General features: G+C 51.5%; 2 protein-coding genes across 7 annotated transcripts in view; both read right to left on the reverse strand.

Annotated features, from left to right (window-relative positions):
* Positions 1-315: 315 nt before the first annotated feature.
* Positions 316-6020, reverse strand: LOC136790537 (apoptotic chromatin condensation inducer in the nucleus-like). 3 transcript variants are annotated; one of them, XM_066994987.1, is made up of 5 exons: positions 4783-6020; positions 4348-4399; positions 4194-4233; positions 4010-4099; positions 317-3663 (listed from the first exon to the last, which is right to left on the reverse strand). In XM_066994987.1, coding segments are annotated over exons 4-5 (2868 nt in total). In that variant the 5' UTR covers positions 4012-4099; positions 4194-4233; positions 4348-4399; positions 4783-6020; the 3' UTR covers positions 317-797. The 3 variants fall into 3 exon arrangements, with proteins under 3 accessions (XP_066851085.1, XP_066851088.1, XP_066851087.1); XM_066994986.1 differs by having other exon boundaries at positions 4591-6020; XM_066994984.1 differs by having other exon boundaries at positions 316-3663; positions 4194-4399; positions 4591-6020.
* Positions 6021-6043: 23 nt separating this feature from the next.
* LOC106047364 (nascent polypeptide-associated complex subunit alpha, muscle-specific form-like) overlaps positions 6044-23790 on the reverse strand; it is a 100938-nt gene continuing 83191 nt past the window's right edge. The window contains exons 1-5 of one of the 4 annotated variants that reach the window (XM_066994981.1): positions 10489-10646; positions 10246-10297; positions 10092-10131; positions 9908-9997; positions 6045-9561 (exon numbers count right to left, since the gene is read on the reverse strand). In XM_066994981.1, the coding sequence (XP_066851082.1) occupies positions 6528-9561; positions 9908-9997; positions 10092-10131; positions 10246-10297; positions 10489-10614 (3342 nt within the window). In that variant the 5' untranslated portion in view covers positions 10615-10646 and the 3' untranslated portion in view covers positions 6045-6527. Of the gene's footprint in view, positions 9562-9907; positions 9998-10091; positions 10298-10488; positions 10648-10680; positions 12338-19365; positions 19468-23790 lie in introns of those variants that run through there. The other 3 variants (XM_066994982.1, XM_066994983.1, XM_066994980.1) reach the window with 3 other exon arrangements.

The raw sequence follows: 23790 nt of genomic DNA on the forward strand, positions 1-23790 counted from the left end.
GGGATCCTGCTCATGTCCTCCTCCTTGGCCTTTTCCTCACCTCAGCACATGCTAGGGCAGGTAGAGCTGCTGCTGAGCCCCAGAGCTCAGGGCTGTGATCCTGGCACCCTCCCAGGACTTTCAGGTCACTGCCTCCATGCCACAGCCCCGATCCTCCTTGAAAGGGAGAGGCAGGGGTTTGGAGGAGATGGGCCCACCCCATCCCACAGCAAGAAGCAGAAGTCACGCCCACAGAGGCGCCTGTCTGCTGTTCTGCCTGTCCTAGTGCAGCCAGAGCAACAGGCACTGGGGCCTCCATCTTCTCTGTCCCTGGCAGACACTCAACGTGCTTTCTCTCTGCCACTTGTTGTCCTGAAGGACCTACACTGCTCCCAGACCCAAACCGTAGCTGTGGTGTGCAGGGGACTTCCAGGGAGGGGGGCAGCCCACGCTGCCTCTGAAGGCCTCAGGTGGAAGGCCAGCCCTATGTCCCTGCTCTCAGGTACCTGGAAGGTACCTGGAGCGCCATCCTAGTCCTGGCCTCTCCTCCAGAAGGTGCTAACAGAGCTGCCCACCTTGCCCATGCAAGCAGGTACGAGCAGTGAGCAGGGAATGGTGCCTCTGCTCCTCCAAAGGAAAGAAGAAACGCACATGAGGTTGCTTGGAAAGACACATTTATTGGGAGAGCTCCTGCTCCCTGGTGGCTCCAGGCAGGGATGGCTGCAGCTTTCTGTTTCTGCAGGAAGCCCGAGCAATCCCCTAATCCCGTGGTGAGACTGCTTTCCAGCGCTGGTTCTCTTCCCGTGAGGCTCCTCACCTCACTTCTTGATGCGGGCAAGTAGGGCCTTGCCTGCATCTCGGAGCGTGTCCCAGGCACACTGAAGGCAAAGGAGGATGGGGGTGAGCACACAGCAGAGGCTGCCTGGCAGAGGTGGTGTCTCTGCCCTATGATTCCTGTGTCTGGCTGCTGCACGTCTGGGGAGCTGCCATGTTCCTGATGGCAGGGTCCAGGCAGGGGCTCGCTGGGATGGAAGCCTCTCCTCCTCAACTGGAGGGATCAGTATCAACTTTCTGTACACACGGATCCCCTCCGGCTGCTGGGTGTCAGCAGCAGTCACCTTCTGGCCCTGCTTCCTCTTGGCTCTTTCCTTGGGTGGATGCCTCTCTCCTGCTGTCCTGTTTCTTCCTGCACCTGGGGTTGCAGCCTCAGATGGAGCTGAAGGCTGGGAGCCAACGCTGCCAGGCAGGTTGTGGTGCAGGGAACTGCTGCACTTGGGGCAGGGTCTCCTGGAGCCAGCTCCACCCTGGGTGTGCCTCTTGCCCTTCTGTGATTCTTTTGGTCTTCTGCGTGGTGAGGCAACGGGGTGCTTTGCTGCTTGGTCCGTGCTTGAGTTCTTCTCCAGCCATAAAGCCAGCAGCTGGTTCTGCAGGTTTTCAGCAGCCGTTCTGGCCGTGTAGCAGTCCATGAGTGTCATGAGCAGCTCTTCCAGGTAGGGGGTCAGAATACTGGTCCCAGCAGAGTCTTGAGGCATTGGCAGAGCTGAGGGTGTCCCATCAGAGCAATGTTGTGTCTGTGGGGGACTACTTCTTGAAGGAGATGTCCTGTTGGATGGCAGCTCAGGTGTCCCCACATCCCCACCGATGCCACTCTGGCCTTCCTGGGAGTGCTCTGCTTCTCCTGTGGGAACATTCTTCTCCAGTTGCAATTCTTGTGTCTCAGTGGAGATGGTGGGGCTCACACAGTCCTGTTCTGATTGCCCCTGGGGAGCTCCCTTGCTCAGTGGCGATGCCTGCTCTTCCTGGATGGAAGGGGAAGTACCTTGACCATCACTTTGTGTCCCAGAGCCCTGATCCTTCTTTTTGGTGCAAGGCAAGGTCTTCTTGCTGGTCATGCTGCTGCTTCTGGCTGTTCCTCCAGACTCTCTTTTCCAGTGTGGTCTCTTCCCATCCTTCTGAGGCATCCCTTGTGCCACTCTTGGAATAGCTGCTGGCACAGACTCGGCAGGTGTCTGTGTCCCTCGTGTGCATGTATTCTTCCGGGCTGCGGACTCTTGCTGCAGGCCAGGGGGACACACTGCTGACTTTGTGGTGCACCTGTCCCGCTTCTGGAAGGGTGAGTGGTAGGGCTGCCCAATGCACCTCTGCAAAGACAGGGGCTGGGATTCTTGTTGCTCCAGGAGAGGTTCTAAGAAGTCCTTCTCATAGGCCAGGACCTTTGTTGGCAGTCCAAAGCGCCGCTGTATCTGCCTTTTTACAATGTGACGCTCCAGCTGCCTTTTCACAGCCACATCCAGGAACGGTATGTCCTTCACCATGGGAATCACTATCACATTAGGCTTTGGTGGTCGCTGAGGCGTTTGAGGAACTGAGGCTGGGCTATGCTGCTGAGGACCCACCCCATCAGTCGGCAGCTCCAGTTTCACCTCTTCTTTCCTTCTTGGGGCAAGGCAGTGCACGGTCTCCTGGGTTTCTTGATGTGGTAAAGGCACCTCCGTTTCCCTGGACTGGGAATCAGGCACCAGTGGAGGTGGGGTGGGAGCACCCTGCTGGTCCTGGAGGTGTTTCTGTTGCACCTCCGTTTCCCTGGACTGGGAATCAGGCTCCAGTGGAGGTGGGGTGGGAGCATCCTGCTGGTCCTGGAGGTGTTTTTGTTCCACCTCCGTTTCCCTGGACTGGGAATCAGGCACCAGTGGAGGTGGGGTGGGAGCACCCTGCTGGTCCCAGAGTTGTTTCTGTTGCACCTCCATTTCCCTGGACTGGGAATCAGGCACCAGTGGAGGTGGGGTGGGAGCACCCTGCTGGTCCTGGAGGTGTTTCTGTTGCACCTCCGTTTCCCTGGACTGGGAATCAGGCACCAGTGGAGGTGGGGTGGGAGCACCCTGCTGGTCCGGGAGGTGTTTCTGTTGCACCTCCGTTTCCCTGGACTGGGAATCAGGCACCAGTGGAGGTGGGGTGGGAGCACCCTGCTGGTCCTGGAGTTGTTTCTGTTGCACCTCCGTTTCCCTGGACTCGGAATCAGGCACCAGTGGAGGTGGGGTGGGAGCACCCTGCTGGTCCTGGAGGTGTTTTTGTTCCACCTCCGTTTCCCTGGACTGGGAATCAGGCACCAGTGGAGGTGGGGTGGGAGCACCCTGCTGGTCCCGGAGTTGTTTCTGTTGCTGCTGCACTCTGTCGGCCCTGTGGCAGCTGGCCACCTCTTTCGTGCAGGATGGGTGAGTGCCCATGTCATGCTGCTCCTCTGGGACAGTACTGGGAAGCAGACAAGGCTGGACCGTGGAAGCTTGAACCATGTCTGCTCCGTCCAGAAGAGCTGTGAGTGACAGCTGTGAAGCACCTTCACTCACCCTGGTGTAAGTGTGGGAGTCGTCCTTGCATGGGGTCAGAGGGGCCTCTGAAGAGCCACTGTCTTTTGTTGCCACAATGGCAGCGAGGGAGTTGTCACTCCAAGCAGAAAGGGAGTCCCTTGAAGAGCAGCAGGGTTCCATGTCCAAAACGGAAGTGAGGGATACATTGCTACAAGATGACAGAGAGGCCTTCGAAGAGCAGGGGGCTCCCATTTTGACGACAGAAGTGCATGAGTTCTTTCTCCCAGAAGACAGAGACATCCCTGAAGAGGAGCTGGTTTCCGTTGTACTGATGGGACTGAGGGAGTCATCAGTGCCCTCAGTAATCTCGAAGTTGTACCTGTGGGAGGAGGAGGAGGAGGGAAAGGCTGAGTCCAGGACTCCTGAGCACTTCAGGGCTCTACTGCTGCCTCAGAGGATCTGGCCGGCAGTGTTACTGCCGTGGGGTCCAAATCAGTGTGTGCCAATGGCTCCCTCCCTACCCGCTGAGTACAGAAGTTCAGGACAAGTGAGGAACACTGTCAGGCTCTGAACTTTGCTGGTAAATCCATTGCCTCTGTAATGGCATTGCCCCTCAGACTTGAGATCTGCAAATTTCCCTGTGTCCTCCCCCCGTCTTTTTCCCCTGACAATGTCCGCTACTCCATCCCCTTCTCCCCTTCCCATCCCCTCTTCAGTGGCCTCACATTTCAATGTATCTGTTGAGGTCCTCGAGGATCGTGTTGAACAGTTGGGCTAATCTAGGCACACCATCCAGCTCCGGGTGCTTGGGACATCTGTGGAGGGGCAAAGCACAGCATTAGTGGGACCTCCTTTGGTGGGGTTGAGCAGAGAAGGCTGTCACGCTCCAGGGGGAATGGCTCCACTTACGGCTTTCTTGAGGGCTGTGAAGAGTCATGGACATCCCAAACTGTTGGCAGAGAAGACAGAGAGTCAGTGGACTGGGAGCCCCTGGTAGGGCAGCTGGCACATGTAGCCAGGCGGTGTCTTTGCAGGGCACCTGCCCTTGCCCAGGGCTGCTCACCTCTGCAGTTCTCCTGGTTTCTTCTGTAACGGCGCCTCCTCGTCCTCCCTTCCTACATGGACACAGAAAGCAGCAGGTGAGAGGGAGTCCCCAGCAGCCTCAGCGGCATCCACAAACCCAGGGCATGGCCAGGGCCAGGCCTGTGCCTGCCCCAAGCCTCCTGGCCCAGGCTGGCCAGGCCTGGCTGGGACACGGCCTCCCGTCCCAGGCAGGGCGTGCCTCAGCACCAGCCCTGACTCCTACCTGCGGCTTGGCCCTGGGCATCATGGAGAAGCAGGCAAACGCCAGCAGCAGGAGCCACAGGGAGCAGCAGAAGGCCCAGAAGGCTTCTGGGCTGGGGAATAAGCTCAGTACCCAGGCATCAGCCATGCCTATGACTTGCCAGAGAGAGCCAAACTTGGCTGGCATGAGGAAGATCGGCTGGACCGCACTCACGGTCCCCTTGCTCCACCTTCCCAGCTCAAGCTTGTCCCTCTTCGCTCGTCAGCTCACGGCAAAATGGCAGCCAGCCTCGCTCAGCCCCACTTATATAGCCCGCCCCCGATTGTGATGCGCGTTGTCATCCCTCCCCAGCTGTTGTGACATCAGCGCTCAGCCATGGCAACGTTTGTGATGCAGGGACAGCGGGGATGAGGTGGCCCTCCCCGAGCTGAGATAAGCCGCAGGAGGTGACCTTCACCCGAGCACCAGGCAGCAGCCAGCCCAGCCGGGCCAGCTCAGCGCAGCGGGGCCATGGCCAGCCCACCCTAGTGCCGAGAGCTGGCCCTGCGCAGGGCCCTGCAAAGCCTCTGGCCTCTCACTATGTAGGGTTGAACCCCCGGTTGTGCGCTGCACTCCCCCTTCTGAGAGACCATGAACCGCTTTATGGCCCTCATGTGTCCATCAAAGCAATGATGGTGACACAGTGACAATGGTGAAGGCCCAAGGGAGCCCGTTTAGACCACCCCAGCCAAGAGGAGCACTGCTTCCCAGAGTATGACCACTCAATGGTCCTTTGCTGAAAAGGGAATTAAGGTGTGGAGGGCTCACCACGGCTGGGCAGCCAGGAACCCCCACAGCCAGCTCACCCCCTTGCCCTTACTCCGAGCGGTACCAGGGAGATAATGGGAAGGACAACAGTGGGAAAGTCCTGGATTGAAATAAAAGCAGGTCACTGACTACTTTCACAGGGACAGGTTATCAAGCTTAGAGAATTCAACTGAATTTTAAGCACCGAATTACTGGTTTGGCATAGGGAAGTGAAGGTCATAAATATTTCCACTCTTAGTGAAATGTAAGTGTGGAAATGCAAGACTTTGCAAGAGCACTTGCAAGAGGGACTTGCAAGAGCTTTTCCCTGGTGTTCCCCCATGTCAGCTCTCACTGCTCTCTTCCTATGGCTTGGGGATCCTGCTCATGTCCTCCTCCTTGGCCTTTTCCTCACCTCAGCACATGCTAGGGCAGGTAGAGCTGCTGCTGAGCCCCAGAGCTCAGGGCTGTGATCCTGGCACCCTCCCAGGACTTTCAGGTCACTGCCTCCATGCCACAGCCCCGATCCTCCTTGAAAGGGAGAGGCAGGGGTTTGGAGGAGATGGGCCCACCCCATCCCACAGCAAGAAGCAGAAGTCACGCCCACAGAGGCGCCTGTCTGCTGTTCTGCCTGTCCTAGTGCAGCCAGAGCAACAGGCACTGGGGCCTCCATCTTCTCTGTCCCTGGCAGACACTCAACGTGCTTTCTCTCTGCCACTTGTTGTCCTGAAGGACCTACACTGCTCCCAGACCCAAACCGTAGCTGTGGTGTGCAGGGGACTTCCAGGGAGGGGGGCAGCCCACGCTGCCTCTGAAGGCCTCAGGTGGAAGGCCAGCCCTATGTCCCTGCTCTCAGGTACCTGGAAGGTACCTGGAGCGCCATCCTAGTCCTGGCCTCTCCTCCAGAAGGTGCTAACAGAGCTGCCCACCTTGCCCATGCAAGCAGGTACGAGCAGTGAGCAGGGAATGGTGCCTCTGCTCCTCCAAAGGAAAGAAGAAACGCACATGAGGTTGCTTGGAAAGACACATTTATTGGGAGAGCTCCTGCTCCCTGGTGGCTCCAGGCAGGGATGGCTGCAGCTTTCTGTTTCTGCAGGAAGCCCGAGCAATCCCCTAATCCCGTGGTGAGACTGCTTTCCAGCGCTGGTTCTCTTCCCGTGAGGCTCCTCACCTCACTTCTTGATGCGGGCAAGTAGGGCCTTGCCTGCATCTCGGAGCGTGTCCCAGGCACACTGAAGGCAAAGGAGGATGGGGGTGAGCACACAGCAGAGGCTGCCTGGCAGAGGTGGTGTCTCTGCCCTATGATTCCTGTGTCTGGCTGCTGCATGTCTGGGGAGCTGCCATGTTCCTGATGGCAGGGTCCAGGCAGGGGCTCGCTGGGATGGAAGCCTCTCCTCCTCAACTGGAGGGATCAGTATCAACTTTCTGTACACACGGATCCCCTCCGGCTGCTGGGTGTCAGCAGCAGTCACCTTCTGGCCCTGCTTCCTCTTGGCTCTTTCCTTGGGTGGATGCCTCTCTCCTGCTGTCCTGTTTCTTCCTGCACCTGGGGTTGCAGCCTCAGATGGAGCTGAAGGCTGGGAGCCAACGCTGCCAGGCAGGTTGTGGTGCAGGGAACTGCTGCACTTGGGGCAGGGTCTCCTGGAGCCAGCTCCACCCTGGGTGTGCCTCTTGCCCTTCTGTGATTCTTTTGGTCTTCTGCGTGGTGAGGCAACGGGGTGCTTTGCTGCTTGGTCCGTGCTTGAGTTCTTCTCCAGCCATAAAGCCAGCAGCTGGTTCTGCAGGTTTTCAGCAGCCGTTCTGGCCGTGTAGCAGTCCATGAGTGTCATGAGCAGCTCTTCCAGGTAGGGGGTCAGAATACTGGTCCCAGCAGAGTCTTGAGGCATTGGCAGAGCTGAGGGTGTCCCATCAGAGCAATGTTGTGTCTGTGGGGGACTACTTCTTGAAGGAGATGTCCTGTTGGATGGCAGCTCAGGTGTCCCCACATCCCCACCGATGCCACTCTGGCCTTCCTGGGAGTGCTCTGCTTCTCCTGTGGGAACATTCTTCTCCAGTTGCAATTCTTGTGTCTCAGTGGAGATGGTGGGGCTCACACAGTCCTGTTCTGATTGCCCCTGGGGAGCTCCCTTGCTCAGTGGCGGTGCCTGCTCTTCCTGGATGGAAGGGGAAGTACCTTGACCATCACTTTCTGTCCCAGAGCCCTGATCCTTCTTTTTGGTGCAAGGCAAGGTCTTCTTGCTGGTCATGCTGCTGCTTCTGGCTGTTCCTCCAGACTCTCTTTTCCAGTGTGGTCTCTTCCCATCCTTCTGAGGCATCCCTTGTGCCACTCTTGGAATAGCTGCTGGCACAGACTGGGCAGGTGTCTGTGTCCCTCGTGTGCATGTATTCTTCCGGGCTGCGGACTCTTGCTGCAGGCCAGGGGGACACACTGCTGACTTTGTGGTGCACCTGTCCCGCTTCTGGAAGGGTGAGTGGTAGGGCTGCCCAATGCACCTCTGCAAAGACAGGGGCTGGGATTCTTGTTGCTCCAGGATAGGTTCTAAGAAGTCCTTCTCATAGGCCAGGACCTTTGTTGGCAGTCCAAAGCGCCGCTGTATCTGCCTTTTTACAATGTGACGCTCCAGCTGCCTTTTCACAGCCTCATCCAGGAACGGTATGTCCTTCACCATGGGAATCACTATCACATTAGGCTTTGGTGGTCGCTGAGGCGTTTGAGGAACTGAGGCTGGGCTATGCTGCTGAGGACCCACCCCATCAGTCGGCAGCTCCAGTTTCACCTCTTCTTTCCTTCTTGGGGCAAGGCAGTGCACGGTCTCCTGGGTTTCTTGATGTGGTAAAGGCACCTCCGTTTCCCTGGACTGGGAATCAGGCACCAGTGGAGGTGGGGTGGGAGCACCCTGCTGGTCCTGGAGGTGTTTCTGTTGCACCTCCGTTTCCCTGGACTGGGAATCAGGCTCCAGTGAAGGTGGGGTGGGAGCACCCTGCTGGTCCCAGAGTTGTTTCTGTTGCACCTCCATTTCCCTGGACTGGGAATCAGGCACCAGTGGAGGTGGGGTGGGAGCACCCTGCTGGTCCTGTAGTTCTTTTTGTTCCACCTCCGTTTCCCTGGACTCGGAATCAGGCACCAGTGGAGGTGGGGTGGGAGCACCCTGCTGGTCCGGGAGGTGTTTCTGTTGTACCTCCGTTTCCCTGGACTGGGAATCAGGCACCAGTGGAGGTGGGGTGGGAGCACCCTGCTGGTCCTGGAGTTGTTTCTGTTGCACCTCCGTTTCCCTGGACTCGGAATCAGGCACCAGTGGAGATGGGGTGGGAGCACCCTGCTGGTCCTGGAGGTGTTTTTGTTCCACCTCCGTTTCCCTGGACTGGGAATCAGGCACCAGTGGAGGTGGGGTGGGAGCACCCTGCTGGTCCTGGAGTTGTTTCTGTTGCACCTCCGTTTCCCTGGACTCGGAATCAGGCACCAGTGGAGGTGGGGTGGGAGCACCCTGCTGGTCCTGGAGGTGTTTTTGTTCCACTTCCGTTTCCCTGGACTGGGAATCAGGCACCAGTGGAGGTGGGGTGGGAGCACCCTGCTGGTCCTGGAGGTGTTTCTGTTGCACCTCCGTTTCCCTGGACTGGGAATCAGGCACCAGTGGAGGTGGGGTGGGAGCACCCTGCTGGTCCCGGAGTTGTTTCTGTTGCTGCTGCACTCTGTCGGCCCTGTGGAAGCTGGCCACCTCTTTCGTGCAGGATGGGTGAGTGCCCATGTCATGCTGCTCCTCTGGGACAGTACTGGGAAGCAGACAAGGCTGGACCGTGGAAGCTTGAACCATGTCTGCTCCGTCCAGAAGAGCTGTGAGTGACAGCTGTGAAGCACCTTCACTCACCCTGGTGTAAGTGTGGGAGTCGTCCTTGCATGGGGTCAGAGGGGCCTCTGAAGAGCCACTGTCTTTTGTTGCCACAATGGCAGCGAGGGAGTTGTCACTCCAAGCAGAAAGGGAGTCCCTTGAAGAGCAGCAGGGTTCCATGTCCAAAACGGAAGTGAGGGATACATTGCTACAAGATGACAGAGAGGCCTTCGAAGAGCAGGGGGCTCCCATTTTGACGACAGAAGTGCATGAGTTCTTTCTCCCAGAAGACAGAGACATCCCTGAAGAGGAGCTGGTTTCCGTTGTACTGATGGGACTGAGGGAGTCATCAGTGCCCTCAGTAATCTCGAAGTTGTACCTGTGGGAGGAGGAGGAGGAGGGAAAGGCTGAGTCCAGGACTCCTGAGCACTTCAGGGCTCTACTGCTGCCTCAGAGGATCTGGCCGGCAGTGTTACTGCCGTGGGGTCCAAATCAGTGTGTGCCAATGGCTCCCTCCCTACCCGCTGAGTACAGAAGTTCAGGACAAGTGAGGAACACTGTCAGGCTCTGAACTTTGCTGGTAAATCCATTGCCTCTGTAATGGCATTGCCCCTCAGACTTGAGATCTGCAAATTTCCCTGTGTCCTCCCCCCGTCTTTTTCCCCTGACAATGTCCGCTACTCCATCCCCTTCTCCCCTTCCCATCCCCTCTTCAGTGGCCTCACATTTCAATGTATCTGTTGAGGTCCTCGAGGATCGTGTTGAACAGTTGGGCTAATCTAGGCACACCATCCAGCTCCGGGTGCTTGGGACATCTGTGGAGGGGCAAAGCACAGCATTAGTGGGACCTCCTTTGGTGGGGTTGAGCAGAGAAGGCTGTCACGCTCCAGGGGGAATGGCTCCACTTACGGCTTTCTTGAGGGCTGTGAAGAGTCATGGACATCCCAAACTGTTGGCAGAGAAGACAGAGAGTCAGTGGACTGGGAGCCCCTGGTAGGGCAGCTGGCACATGTAGCCAGGCGGTGTCTTTGCAGGGCACCTGCCCTTGCCCAGGGCTGCTCACCTCTGCAGTTCTCCTGGTTTCTTCTGTAACGGCGCCTCCTCGTCCTCCCTTCCTACATGGACACAGAAAGCAGCAGGTGAGAGGGAGTCCCCAGCAGCCTCAGCGGCATCCACAAACCCAGGGCATGGCCAGGGCCAGGCCTGTGCCTGCCCCAAGCCTCCTGGCCCAGGCTGGCCAGGCCTGGCTGGGACACGGCCTCCCGTCCCAGGCAGGGCGTGCCTCAGCACCAGCCCTGACTCCTACCTGCGGCTTGGCCCTGGGCATCATGGAGAAGCAGGCAAACGCCAGCAGCAGGAGCCACAGGGAGCAGCAGAAGGCCCAGAAGGCTTCTGGGCTGGGGAATAAGCTCAGTACCCAGGCATCAGCCATGCCTATGACTTGCCAGAGAAAGCCAAACTTGGCTGGCATGAGGAAGATCGGCTGGACCGCACTCACGGTCCCCTTGCTCCACCTTCCCAGCTCAAGCTTGTCCCTCTTCGCTCGTCAGCTCACGGCAAAATGGCAGCCAGCCTCGCTCAGCCCCACTTATATAGCCCGCCCCCGATTGTGATGCGCGTTGTCATCCCTCCCCAGCTGTTGTGACATCAGCGCTCAGCCATGGCAACGTTTGTGATGCAGGGACAGCGGGGATGAGGTGGCCCTCCCCGAGCTGAGCTAAGCCCCAGGAGGTGACCTTCACCCGAGCACCAGGCAGCAGCCAGCCCAGCCGGGCCAGCTCAGCGCAGCGGGGCCATGGCCAGCCCACCCTAGTGCCGAGAGCTGGCCCTGCGCAGGGCCCTGCAAAGCCTCTGGCCTCTCACTATGTAGGGTTGAACCCCTGGTTGTGCGCTGCACTCCCCCTTCTGAGAGACCATGAACCGCTTTATGGCCCTCATGTGTCCATCAAAGCAATGATGGTGACACAGTGACAATGGTGAAGGCCCAAGGGAGCCCGTTTAGACCACCCCAGCCAAGAGGAGCACTGCTTCCCAGAGTATGACCACTCAATGGTCCTTTGCTGAAAAGGGAATTAAGGTGTGGAGGGCTCACCACGGCTGGGCAGCCAGGAACCCCCACAGCCAGCTCACCCCCTTGCCCTTACTCCGAGCGGTACCAGGGAGATAATGGGAAGGACAACAGTGGGAAAGTCCTGGATTGAAATAAAAGCAGGTCACTGACTACTTTCACAGGGACAGGTTATCAAGCTTAGAGAATTCAACTGAATTTTAAGCACCGAATTACTGGTTTGGCATAGGGAAGTGAAGGTCATAAATATTTCCACTCTTAGTGAAATGTAAGTGTGGAAATGCAAGACTTTGCAAGAGCACTTGCAAGAGGGACTTGCAAGAGCTTTTCCCTGGTGTTCCCCCATGTCAGCTCTCACTGCTCTCTTCCTATGGCTTGGGGATCCTGCTCATGTCCTCCTCCTTGGCCTTTTCCTCACCTCAGCACATGCTAGGGCAGGTAGAGCTGCTGCTGAGCCCCAGAGCTCAGGGCTGTGATCCTGGCACCCTCCCAGGACTTTCAGGTCACTGCCTCCATGCCACAGCCCCGATCCTCCTTGAAAGGGAGAGGCAGGGGTTTGGAGGAGATGGGCCCACCCCATCCCACAGCAAGAAGCAGAAGTCACGCCCACAGAGGCGCCTGTCTGCTGTTCTGCCTGTCCTAGTGCAGCCAGAGCAACAGGCACTGGGGCCTCCATCTTCTCTGTCCCTGGCAGACACTCAACGTGCTTTCTCTCTGCCACTTGTTGTCCTGAAGGACAGTAATTAGCCATTGTTGTCCTGAAGGACAGTAATTAGCCATTAGCAATTAGTAATAAGCCCCAGGAGGTGACCTTCACCCGAGCACCAGGCAGCAGCCAGCCCAGCCAGGCCAGCTCAGCGCAGCAGGGCCATGGCCAGCCCACCTCAGTGCTGAGAGCTGGCCCTGCGCAGGGCCCTGCAAAGCCACTGGCCTCAGAATCACAGAATCGTCTAGGTTGGAAGAGACCTCCAAGATCATCTAGTCCAACCTCTGCCCTAACACTAACAAGTTCTTCACTAAACCATATCACTAAGCTCAACATCTAAACGTCTTTTAAAGATCTCCAGGGATGGTGACTCAACCACTTCCCTGGGCAGCCCATTCCAATGCCTAACAACCCTTTCAGTAAAGTTCTTCCTAATATCCAACCTAAACCTCCCCTGGCGCAACTTTAGCCTGTTCCCCCTCGTCCTGTCACCAGGCACGTGGGAGAATAGACCAACCCCCACCTCACTACAGCCTCCTTTAAGGTACCTGTAGAGTATGATAAGGTCGCCCCTGAGCCTCCTCTTCTCCAGGCTGAACAACCCCAGCTCCCTCAGCCGCTCCTCGTAAGACTTGTTCTCCAGACCCCTCACCAGCTTCGTTGCCCTTCTCTGGACTCTCTCGAGCACCTCGACATCCTTCTTGTAGCGAGGGGCCCAAAACTGAACACAGTACTCAAGGTGCGGCCTCACCAGAGCCGAGTACATGGGGACAATCACTTCCCTAGACCTGCTGGCCACACTGCTTCTTATGCAAGCCAGGATACTGTTGGCCTTCTTGGCCACCTGAGCACACTGCTGGCCCATATTCAGCTGACTATCAACCAATACTCCCAGGTCCTTCTCTGCCAGGCAGCTTTCTAACCACTCATCTCCCAGCCTGTAGCTCTGCTTGGGGTTGTTGTGCCCCAGGTGCAGGACCCAGCACTTGGCCTTGTTGAACTTCATACAGTTGGCCTCAGCCCATCGGTCCAGCCTATCCAGATCCTCCTGCAGAGCCTTCCTACCCTCGAGCAGACCGACACATGCACCTAACTTGGTGTCGTCTGCAAACTTACTGAGGGTGCACTCGATCCCCTCATCCAGATCATCGATAAAGATATTAAAGAGGACTGGCCCCAGTACTGAGCCCTGGGGGATGCCACTAGTGACCGGCCTCCAACTGGATTTGACTCCATTCACCACAAATCTTTACTTTCAGCCTTACTGAAGTCAAGGTAGACCACATCCACAGCCTTTCCCTCATCAACTAAGCATGTCACTTTTTCATAGAAGGAGATCGGGTTCGTCAGGCAGGACCTGCCTTTCATAAACCCATGCTGACTGGGCCTGATCGCCTGGTTGCCCTGTAAGTGCCGCGTGATGACACTCAAGATAATCTGCTCCATGAGCTTCTCTGGCACTGAGGTCAAACTAACAGGCCTATAGTTCCTCGGGACTACCCTCTGGCCCTTCTTGTAGATGGGTGTCACGTTTGCTAGCCACCAGTCAACTGGGACCTCCCCTGATAGCCAGGACTGGCGATAAATGACGGAAAGCAGCTTGGCCAGCTCCTCCACCAGTTCTCTCAGTACCCTCAGGTGGATCCCATCCGGCTCCCTTGACTTGCGTACATCCAAGTGCTGTAGGAGGTCACCAACCATTTCCTCGTGGATTATGAGGGCCACATTCTGCTCCCCATCCCCTTCCACCAGCTCAGGGTACTGCGTATCCAGAGAACAACCAGTCTTGCCGCTAAAGACTGAGGTAAAGAAGGCATTAAGCACCTCAGCCTTTTCTTCATCTCTTGTAACTAAGTTTCCCCCCGCATCCAGTAAAGGATGGAGATTCTCCTTAGTCCTCCTTTTTGTGCTGATGTATTTGTAAAAACATTTTTTGTTATCTTTAACGGCAGTAGCCAGATTGAGCTCCAGATGAGCTTTGGCCTTTCTAATTTTGTCCCTGCACAGTCTCGCAACATCCTTATAGTCCTCCTGAGTGGCCCACACTCTTTTCCAAAGATTGCAAACCCTCTTTTTTCTCCTAAGCTCAAGCCACAACTCTCTGTTCAGCCAGGCCAGTCTTCTTCCGCACCGGCTCATCTTTGGGCACGTGGGGACAGACCGCTCCTTAGCCATTAGGATTTCCTTCTTGAAGAGTGCCCAGCCTTCCTGGACTCCTCTGCCCTTCAGAACCACCTCCCAAGGGACTCTACCAACCAGTGTCCTGAACAGCTCAAAGTCAGCCCTCTGGAAGTCCAAGACAGCGGTTTCACTGGTCCCCTTCCTGACTTCGCCAGGAATAGAGAACTCTACCATTTCGTGGTCACTCTGCCCAAGACAGCTCTCGACCACCACATCTCCCACCAGTCCTTCTCTGTTTGTGAACAGAAGGTCTAGCGGGGCACCTCCTCTGGTAGGCTCACTAACCAGCTGTATCAGGAAGCTATCTTCCACGCTCTCCAGAAACCTCCTAGACTGCTTTCTCTGGGCTGTGTTGTGCTTCCAGGATATATCTGGGAAGTTGAAGTCCCCCACGAGAACAAGCACTGACGATTTCGCAACTTCTGCCAGCTGCCTGTAGAACTCATCATCCGTCTCCTCATCCTGATTTGGCGGTCTATAACAGACCCCCACCAGGATGCTTGCCTTGTTGGCCTTCCCACTGATCCTAACCCATAGGGACTCAACCTTATCATTCCCAGCCTCAAGTTCCACAACATCAAAACACTCTCTAATATAGAGAGCCACACCACCACCCCTTCTGTGCTGCCTGTCCCTTCTGAAGAGCCTATAGCCAGACATTGCAGCACTCCAGTCATGAGAGTGGTCCCACCACGTTTCCGTGATGGCAACCAAGTCATACCCTGCTTGCTGCACGATGGCTTCCAGCTCCTCTTGTTTGTTACCCATGCTGCGTGCATTAGTGTAGATGCACTTCAGTTGGGCCATTGCCTTCTCCCCCGGCCTTGCTATTGTTCCCCCTGGCACAGCTCCAACAAGCCTTATTTCAGCCCTGTCCCCCTTCTTACCTAGTTTAAAACCCTCTCAATGAGCCCTGCCAGGTCCTGGGCTAGGATCCATTTTCCCTTTAGAGATAGGTGGGACCCATCTGCGGCCATCAGGCCGGGTGCTGAGTAAAGCGCCCTATGGTCAAAAAAAAACAAAATTTCTGTGTTGGCACCAGCCTCTGAGCCACGTGTTAATCAGGTGGGCTTTCCGTGTCCTCTCTGTACCCCTCCCTGCCACTGTAGGGAAGGACGAAAACACCACCTGTACTCCCACTCCACCTACTAACCGTCTCAGTCCCCTAAAGTCCCATTTGATAGCCTTCAGGCTTCTCTCTTCAATATTATCACTGCCAACCTAGACTATCAAAAGAGGATAGTAATCAGAGGGGTGAACCAGGTTGGGAAGCTTTCTGGCAACATCCCTGACCCTGGCCCCAGGGAGGCAGCAGACTTCCCTACAGGTAGGGTCAGGACGCCAAATAGGGCCCTCTGTTCCCCTGAGAAGGGAGTCGCCTACAACGATTACCCTTCTATCTTTCTTGGTCGAGGCAGTCTTGAGGTGTGGAGTCGACTTCCTCGCCCTAGGCATCCTCCTGGGTAGACTTTCTACCTCATCCTCACCCACCGCTCTCTCAAGCTCCAGGGCCTCAAATCTGTTGTGTGAGGGCACCTGGGAAGGTGGGGCCGGTAGGGGGGGGGGGCGTCGCCTGCAAGGTCAAGCAGGGACCTGTCTCCATTACTCCTCAACTCCTAGATCCCCTCCCTCTGCCAGACAGTGACAGGGCAGAGGGTACACCCCCATTTGGGGTGTCTCACCCCGGTACCTCTCCTTCAGGCCTTGCAGGGAGTTGCTCCAGCAGTCTATCTCCCACTCACACTCCCTGATGGCGCTCAGCCTCTCCACCTCCTCCTTGAGCTCTGCCACCAGGCGGACCAGGTCATCCACCTGCTCGCACCTCACACACACAGTCCTTCTGCCTCCCTCAGATGGCATTAACAGGCTCAGACACTCCCTGCATCCAGAGACCTGAACTGCCACATTTTTGAGTGGGCGGTCAGTCTGGGTGGTTACAGACTTTCTAGAGAGAGCTCTCTGCCTAGTATAGACCATTGCAGCCTAGCTAGTGGTAGACAGCTGTTAGATGAGTTGTTCTTATGGGTGAGGCGGAACACTCTGCCTTGCCTGAGTGCGCCCTACCTGCACGCCCTGCCACGCAAACTGCCGCACCCCGCCCTTCTGACGCGCCACGCCCTGTTTGCCCGTCCTGGTAGACGCGCTCCTGGTCGCTCGCGCTCCCTAGGGGCTGCTTTTGAACATCAGGGTAGAGGGGCATTGCTGGCTCTGCCTACGCCTCGTCAGCCTCCCTTAAGAGGGCTGCCAGGTCCTGGCAGCTCCCTCGGCTGCCTCGAGTGGCCTTGACTCGATCCCCCTCTCCGCTGCAGAATGCATCTGCCCTGGAGCCAATTGCCTCGGTGAGTCGATCAGAACATGAACAGAGTGAGAAAACTCGTGATCAAAATAAAGGCAAGGCAAACTTTCTCTAACTACTCCTGTGGGTATAGTTGACTCATCTTGGCAAATTGAAATGTATTTTAAACATCAAAGATTTGTTTGGTGTATTGGGAAATGAAATTCATATTAAAATTAAACACTTAGTGAAATGCAGTGGGACTTGCAAGAGCTTTTCCCTGGTGTTCCCCCATGTCAGCTCTCAGTGCTCTCTTCCTATGGCTTGGGGATCCTGCTTACGTTCTTTTCCTTGGCCTTTTCCTCACCTCAGCACATGCTAGGGCAGGTAGAGCTGCTGCTGAGCCCCAGAGCTCAGGGCTGTGATCCTGGCACCCTCCCAGGACTTTCAGGTCAATGCCTCCATGCCACAGCCCCGATCCTCCTTGAAAGGGAGAAGCAGGGGTTTGGAGGAGATGGGCCCACCCCATCCCACAGCAAGAAGCAGAAGTCACGCCCACAGAGGCGCCTGTCTGCTGTTCTGCCTGTCCTAGTGCAGCCAGAGCAACAGGCACTGGGGCCTCCATCTTCTCTGTCCCTGGCAGACACACAACGTGCTTTCTCTCTGCCAGTTGCTGTCCTGAAGGACCTACACTGCTCCCAGACCCAAACCGTAGCTGTGGTGTGCAGGGGACTTCCAGGGAGGGGGGCAGCCCACACTGCCTTTGAAGGCCTCAGGTGGAAGGCCCGCTGCATTCTGAGACAGAATATGCAATTCACGATATCTTTTTAAGATTTTGTTTTGTTTTGTTTTGTTTTTCCGTTATGTGAAAATTCAGAATTTTGCACTTTTTTTAGTTTTACATAGTTACTTAATTTTCATGTCATTTTTTTTTCTTCTCTGTTAATGTAACTCAACAATGTAGGAACACCATAAAATTCTTCTGTGTCTCCGCCTTTTCTAATTGCCCTCAGGAGGAAGAAGGGTTATAGAATCACAGAATCATCTAGGTTGGAAGAGACCTCCAAGATCACCCAGTCCAACCTCTGACCTAACCCTAACAAGGCCTCCACTAAACCATATCACTAAACTCTAAATCTAAACGTCTTTTAAAGACCTCCAGAGCATTCATAAGATAAAAACAGCAGTTCTAAACAAACTTTTTGTTAATGCAATATATGTCTCATGGTTTCAGACAGCCATTTCAAACTTTGCACAATGAATTGCTTGCAGTTTGAAAAGTCACAGACAGGTATATGAATTGATACCATATTTCTTTTTTAATGTTCAGATGGTAATTCAGAGGCTCATTCAAGAAATTATATACTCTGATTTCTTGAAATTGACAGTTAAGTAGAAGCATTGTTGTACTTATTGCTGGGTTCTTACGATTTTACTGCTTGTAAACTGATATGAAAGACTCAAACAGTAGGAGAGGACCATCTTTACTTAATTTATACAGTTGATTCAACCAAAGGGAACATTTTTTCCCTTTTCTGGGAGTAGAATGGTGTCTTTTGCAGTAACTTTGCACACATGTTCATCATGGCTTATAATGGCGGGTGGTTTCTCATCTTCATACCATCTCTTAATCATAAATTTTCTCTGAATCACGGAATGTTTTCACTTGAAAGATTCACAGGATCAACATCTGTTGTGGAGATTGATACAGCTGAAGAAGACCTAATGCAGGCTGTTTAGTGTTACTTAAAGACTGGAGATTGCAGAGAATGCCTTTATACACACTCTTAAGCAATTTATATATCTTCCCCAACTTCTTCCCAAAATTTCTGTTCTATCCCAGTTCACACTATTCACGCAACCTTTCCTTTTTCCTTTTGTACAGTTTTTAAAAGACAAAATGACTGATACAAGAAAGGAATGACACACCGTTCTATATAATCAAGAAGAAAACCACTGCAGAAAAAATTCTTGTTACTTATATAATGTCTGAATGCATGAACTTGGTATTATTTATGAGACAGTAGTGTGCAGCAGAGGCTTATTAAGTATAAAGTCCATTTTGCTCATTTGCAGAGTTGTTTGCAAAGAGTTCCTTGTATTATGAACAGTAAAACTGTGGGAGGAAAAAAAAAAAAAGGTGGGGTTTTGTTTAAACCCAAACCTTGAAGAAGAAAATCCTGTAGTAGAATCAAAAATTGAATTTATGTAGTTCTACTAGAAGTACATGTCTTGTGTCTTGTCATTGAAATTAGCTCATCACTACTTTGCAGTTTTCCTGTTGAATCTTATCCAATAGTTTTGCCAATTGCTAGACTGTGGCTTGGGAGATTTCCAGGTTCTGATGTACAGTGTACATGTTTGTTTCTTTATGTTACTATTATTTATTTTTTTTTAGTAAGAGATTCAAGTACAAATAAAGGCACAGAGTGACAGTGAAAAAAGTAATTTACTACAGCACATCTTCCAATTATGTATAATTCCTTTTGCATGTCATGTTGTTTGCATATGCAGATAGTGAGAATTGGTCTCAGCATGTGTACATGCAGAAAACTTCAAAGTGTTTGGAGCATGTAACCTGTATTTTCACAGTCCTAAAAATGGTAGAAGTTTGACACAGCTGAAAGAATAATCAAATGTTTATGATGTTAAACTAAAATGATGAGGTATGCATGCAAATATATTATACAAGAGATCTAATGACTGGTACCAGTATATAAACTTTTCAGATGGACATTTTCTGATTTCAGGTACTGCTGGTTTTTCATAACAGGCATGAATCTGGAGGAAGATCAAAAATCTAAATGCACTGTATTCATATCGGACTCACTATCAAATACTGAGTTCAGATGTTGCCAAAAGCTGGAACATAAAGTAACACAAAAAAAAAATAAAAAATAAAAAAAGGGGCTTCTTTTCTTTTTTTTCCCTAGGTCTAGCTGCTTCTCATTACCTGTTACTCCAGGAATTTGACTGAGATGGTGTCCAGCCTGCCTCCATAGGCTAGTAATCCCTGCCAAGGGCAAGTCCTTCTGGGACTGGAAGATGTCTGGATCTATGAAAAGAAAGTTCAATGCATCTGGAAATTACTAGTAGGCAGCAAAGATAACACTGAAAGAAAAAAGTATGATTGAAAGAGTGTGACTGAAAGGTGGAAAATCGATGAAGGAGACTAACAGAGTAAGAAGGAAAAAAAATAAAAATAAGAGATTTGCATAGAGACTATAGGGAAAAGAAAGGGGAAATCTGTGCCTATATTAGTAGTTTGGAGCTCACCGGAAAAAAAAAAAAAAAAAAAAAAAAAAAAAGGGAAGCGGATTCCTTGATCTTGTTTTAGCACAGTGAGTATGAAGACAATGTAAAGCAAAATAACTGAAATCACCTGAATGGAAATGCTGCTGAAATAATGCTACTGGCTTTCTGGTTGCCAAATAAGCTACCTTTTCCACCATTTCTGTGTTTGCCAGGCTGTCTTGGCCTATCTGAAATAGTTCAGTGGCACTCCCAGTGAATCCATCTACCTTTGGATCTGGTCCCACTGGGGAACTATTTCACCAGCTTCTGAAATACAACCTTTCTTGCATGAAACACAGCTATTGTTTAACAGTTCAGAACAACAAGCTGAGGGCAGGAAATGAAGAATAATGTCTCCTCTTGAAACAGATAATTATACTTGTGTTGATCTAGTGTTAAACTTTTTCTGTTATCATTGGCTAAACAATCTTGTGTATCTTGCCTTTGCTGAGGTTTTCTAGTGGCTTCATCTTGGGCTGCAGCCTGTGTTACACAGAAATGTGAGAGAGTCTTATTTGACACAATCTGTGCCTTGCTTTTCTTTAATGGCTGGTACACAGATGTAGACTGGTGGAGAAATCAGAACATCTCCCATAAAGAAGAGTGCTCATGTATCAGGTTTCCAGGAGTTGTCCAAAATATATGCTTGGGTGGGAAACTATTATTCATCCTGGTTGAAATTTGAGACTTCCATAATTTCGTGAGAAGAGAATGCTTCATATTGTTTGCGTTTTGTGAAGCTGGATTTTCATGGCAAATACATTATTCACACACTACTCTTCCCTTGATAAAAGCAACATTTTTAAATGACAGAAAGTAAATTCCCCTTCCCAGACTTTTAAGAATACCAGCAAGACCATACATCTGTTCCCAAATTTTCAAAGAAATTTACTCTCTTTTTAATCTATTCTTCAGTACAAAAGGAATATCACAGAATCACAGAATCACAGAACCATAGGGGTTGGAAGGAACCTCAAGAGATCATTGGGTCTAACCCCCCTGCCAAAGCAGGTTCCTTAGAGCAGGTTGCACAGGTAGGCATCCAGATGGGTCTTGAATATCTTCTCCAGAGAAGGAGAATCCACAACCTCCCTGGGCAGCCTGTTCCAGTGCTCCGTCACCTTCACTGTGAAGAAGTTCTTTTGCATGTTGGTGCAGAACTTCCTGTGATCCATTTTTTGTCCATTGCCCCTTGTCCTGTCCCCACAAACCACTGAAAAGAGGTTGGTCAAATCCCTCTGTCTCTCACGCTTCAGGAATTTATAAACATTGATAAGATCCCCTCTCAGTCTTCCTTTCTCCAGGCTGAACAGACCCAGGTCTCTCAGTCTTTCTTCATAGAGAAGATGCTCCAGGCCCCGTATCATCTTTGTGGCCCTCCGCTGGACTCTTTCCAGGAGTTCCCTGTCTTTTTTGTACCGTGGAGCCCAGAACTGGACACAGTACTCCAGGTGAGGCCTGACCAGGGCAGAGTAAAGGGGGAGGATCAGCTCCCTTGACCTGCTGGCCACACTCCTTTTAATGCACACCAGGATCCCATTGGCCCTCTTGGCCATGAGGGCACACTGCTGGCTCATGGCCAACCTGTCATACACCAGGACCCCCAGGTTCTTCTCCACAGAGCTCCTCTCCACCAGGTAAAATGATGTAAATCTTTGCAGAACCTTGTATTTATTTAGCTGTCTTCTTGAAACTGCTGCTTATATCAAGAACTGAGTGGCATAGCACTGATTTCTGTCTCTGTATAACACCTGGCATCTTTGACTACTTCCATATTAGTGCATTAAATGGGGTCAGATGTTAAATTATTAGCACACCTCTTGGAATAATTTTGATACAAAGTAATACTCTTCTAGATAATGCCTGCATAGAGTTTTCAGGTCTTAGCTAGTCCTAAAAACAACTGCCTGTTTGGAGGCAGCCACACGTTTTCGGAGAGTAAAACAGTTTAGTTGACTGACCATGAGTTCACTCACGTCAACAGGCCACAGAGCCAGAGGAAATCCCTGGTCCATTGTATTTACTGGTATAAATGTAGCCCCAGAGTTCTGCATCCTGACTGTACATAGTGTTATCAGTAACAGAAAATTTGCTCTCTGGATTCTATTGCTATGTGATTAAGAAATATTCTACTTTTCAGTTATTACAGCAGACTCAGCAATTACCATCATTTGCATTAGCACAGCAGATGACATAAAAAAAAAAAAAGTTTGATTTGTCTTCTGTAGATAAGCACAAAGTTTGGATAGCTCCCATCTTTTCTGAAGATACAAGTAGCCAGTAAAACAAAGGAAAAATAAAAGAAAGAAAAGAAAGAAAAGAAAGTAAAGAAAAAAAAAGTCAGAGAGAATTTTATTCAGGGTGACTGCATGACAGATGAATAGCACGAGTATATTTCTCAGCCAGTAGGAAGAAACAGAGGAGACTGACCAAAGGTTATGGCTTACAGGCATAAATTTATCCTCTGTGATGAATTGTAACCAGATCCTACCAGTTTCAACTTTGAAGTTTTCCTGAACCTGTAAGGTTACAGGTCTGAACATATCTCTACCTCTGGTTGGCATGACTCTTGATTTTCTGCATTTTTTAAAATACAAAAATAAAGGAAAGAAACTAAAACAAAAATAACATAGTAGGAATTTCAATCTTAAATATATATATATATAAAGGTGTATTCCTGAGTACAGTTAATGCTTCTTTAAAAATACAGACAGCAGCTTAATACTACAAACAGCCAATCAACTTCACCCATATTTCTTCCTAAAAAGCACGTATACAACTGAAGTATAATCATGACATCTATTCTTGGGATGAGGTATGCATTTCTTCCTTGACTTGTGGAAAAAAAAATAAATTTGCTTTTTAAAGTTTCATAATTTGCACTCATCCTCTCTGAGCCCAATGTGAAACAAAAAAAGCAAACAAAAAATCTAGTTATAGACAATGGTGGACAATGACTAAAACTGTCTGCTGTGCTTAAAGCTTAGTGATATAGTTTAGTGGAGGACTTGTTAGTGTTAGGTCAGAGGTTGGACTGGGTGATCTTGGAGGTCTTTCCAACCCAGATGATTCTGTGACTCTGTGATTCTGTTGCTAGTCTTTTCTATTGAGGGAAATCTATTTTACTACTAATATTCATGTAAGAAGAGAACTAATAAACTTCATCAGTAAAGGTGGCGAATGCTGTTTTTCATGAGTATTATTGTCTGTAATTCTTTTCAGTATACACACAGAGTAGGTGAATCAGCCCTGTTATACTGAAGCTTGCTTTTCTCCCAGAAGCTGGTCCTTGAAATGGCCACAAACAGAAAATGCTTCTTCTCGCAGAGACTAAAAGTATCAGGATCTGCTCACAATGCTGCATAATTTTCCTGCAGAGCTGTATGAAGAGATGTGAGCCTTGCCTGATATAACTGTGCCAATAGGAGTTGTTTCGGTAGTATAAAATTTCTGTGTTACAATTTCACCCAGAGGAGACAGTATTGTTTCATTCTAACAATGTAAAAGGAACCCTTCTTTATGTTGTGTGCTGAAATGGGATTCAGATCAGTTAGTGCAACAGTCTGAAAGTACGGGTCCAGTCTAAGCCAGACTTAAACTTATGTAAAGTCTCTTTCTATTCACTGGAGAAAAATCCGTACCTCTAGAAGACAAGTTAGCTTTCCCAAGCCAGATGTCCAAGCAAAGTAGCATAAATCACCTTTCTCTCTCTGCTGACAATAAAGGGAGCTGAGGCAACTGATTTTGTCTGGGCTGTCTAGCTTTCAGACCTGCATAAGGACATGACAGTGTGTATTGGGTTCAACCAAAGGTCCAGCTTATCCATTTTACAGTGTTCAGCAGTAAGCTGTGAGTAAATTCACTGTTAGTATGCAAACAGGGGAAACATCTGCAAACCTAGCAATTTACGTCATTTAAGCTCCCACTGTTGGGATGCTTTGCTAGCACACAGCCATTCCTTCACCTGCAGAGAATGTTGGCCTTCATAGTCTTTCTCAGGAATTGTTTGAAAGTGTTTTTTTGTTTGTTTGTTTTTTTAGGGACTAATCCCGTTTCGAAAAGGAAAGCTGGAAAAGCTTAGATG

This window comes from Anser cygnoides, chromosome 3 (genome assembly GCF_040182565.1).
Source record: "Anser cygnoides isolate HZ-2024a breed goose chromosome 3, Taihu_goose_T2T_genome, whole genome shotgun sequence".
NCBI classification, from domain to species: Eukaryota; Metazoa; Chordata; class Aves; order Anseriformes; family Anatidae; genus Anser; species Anser cygnoides.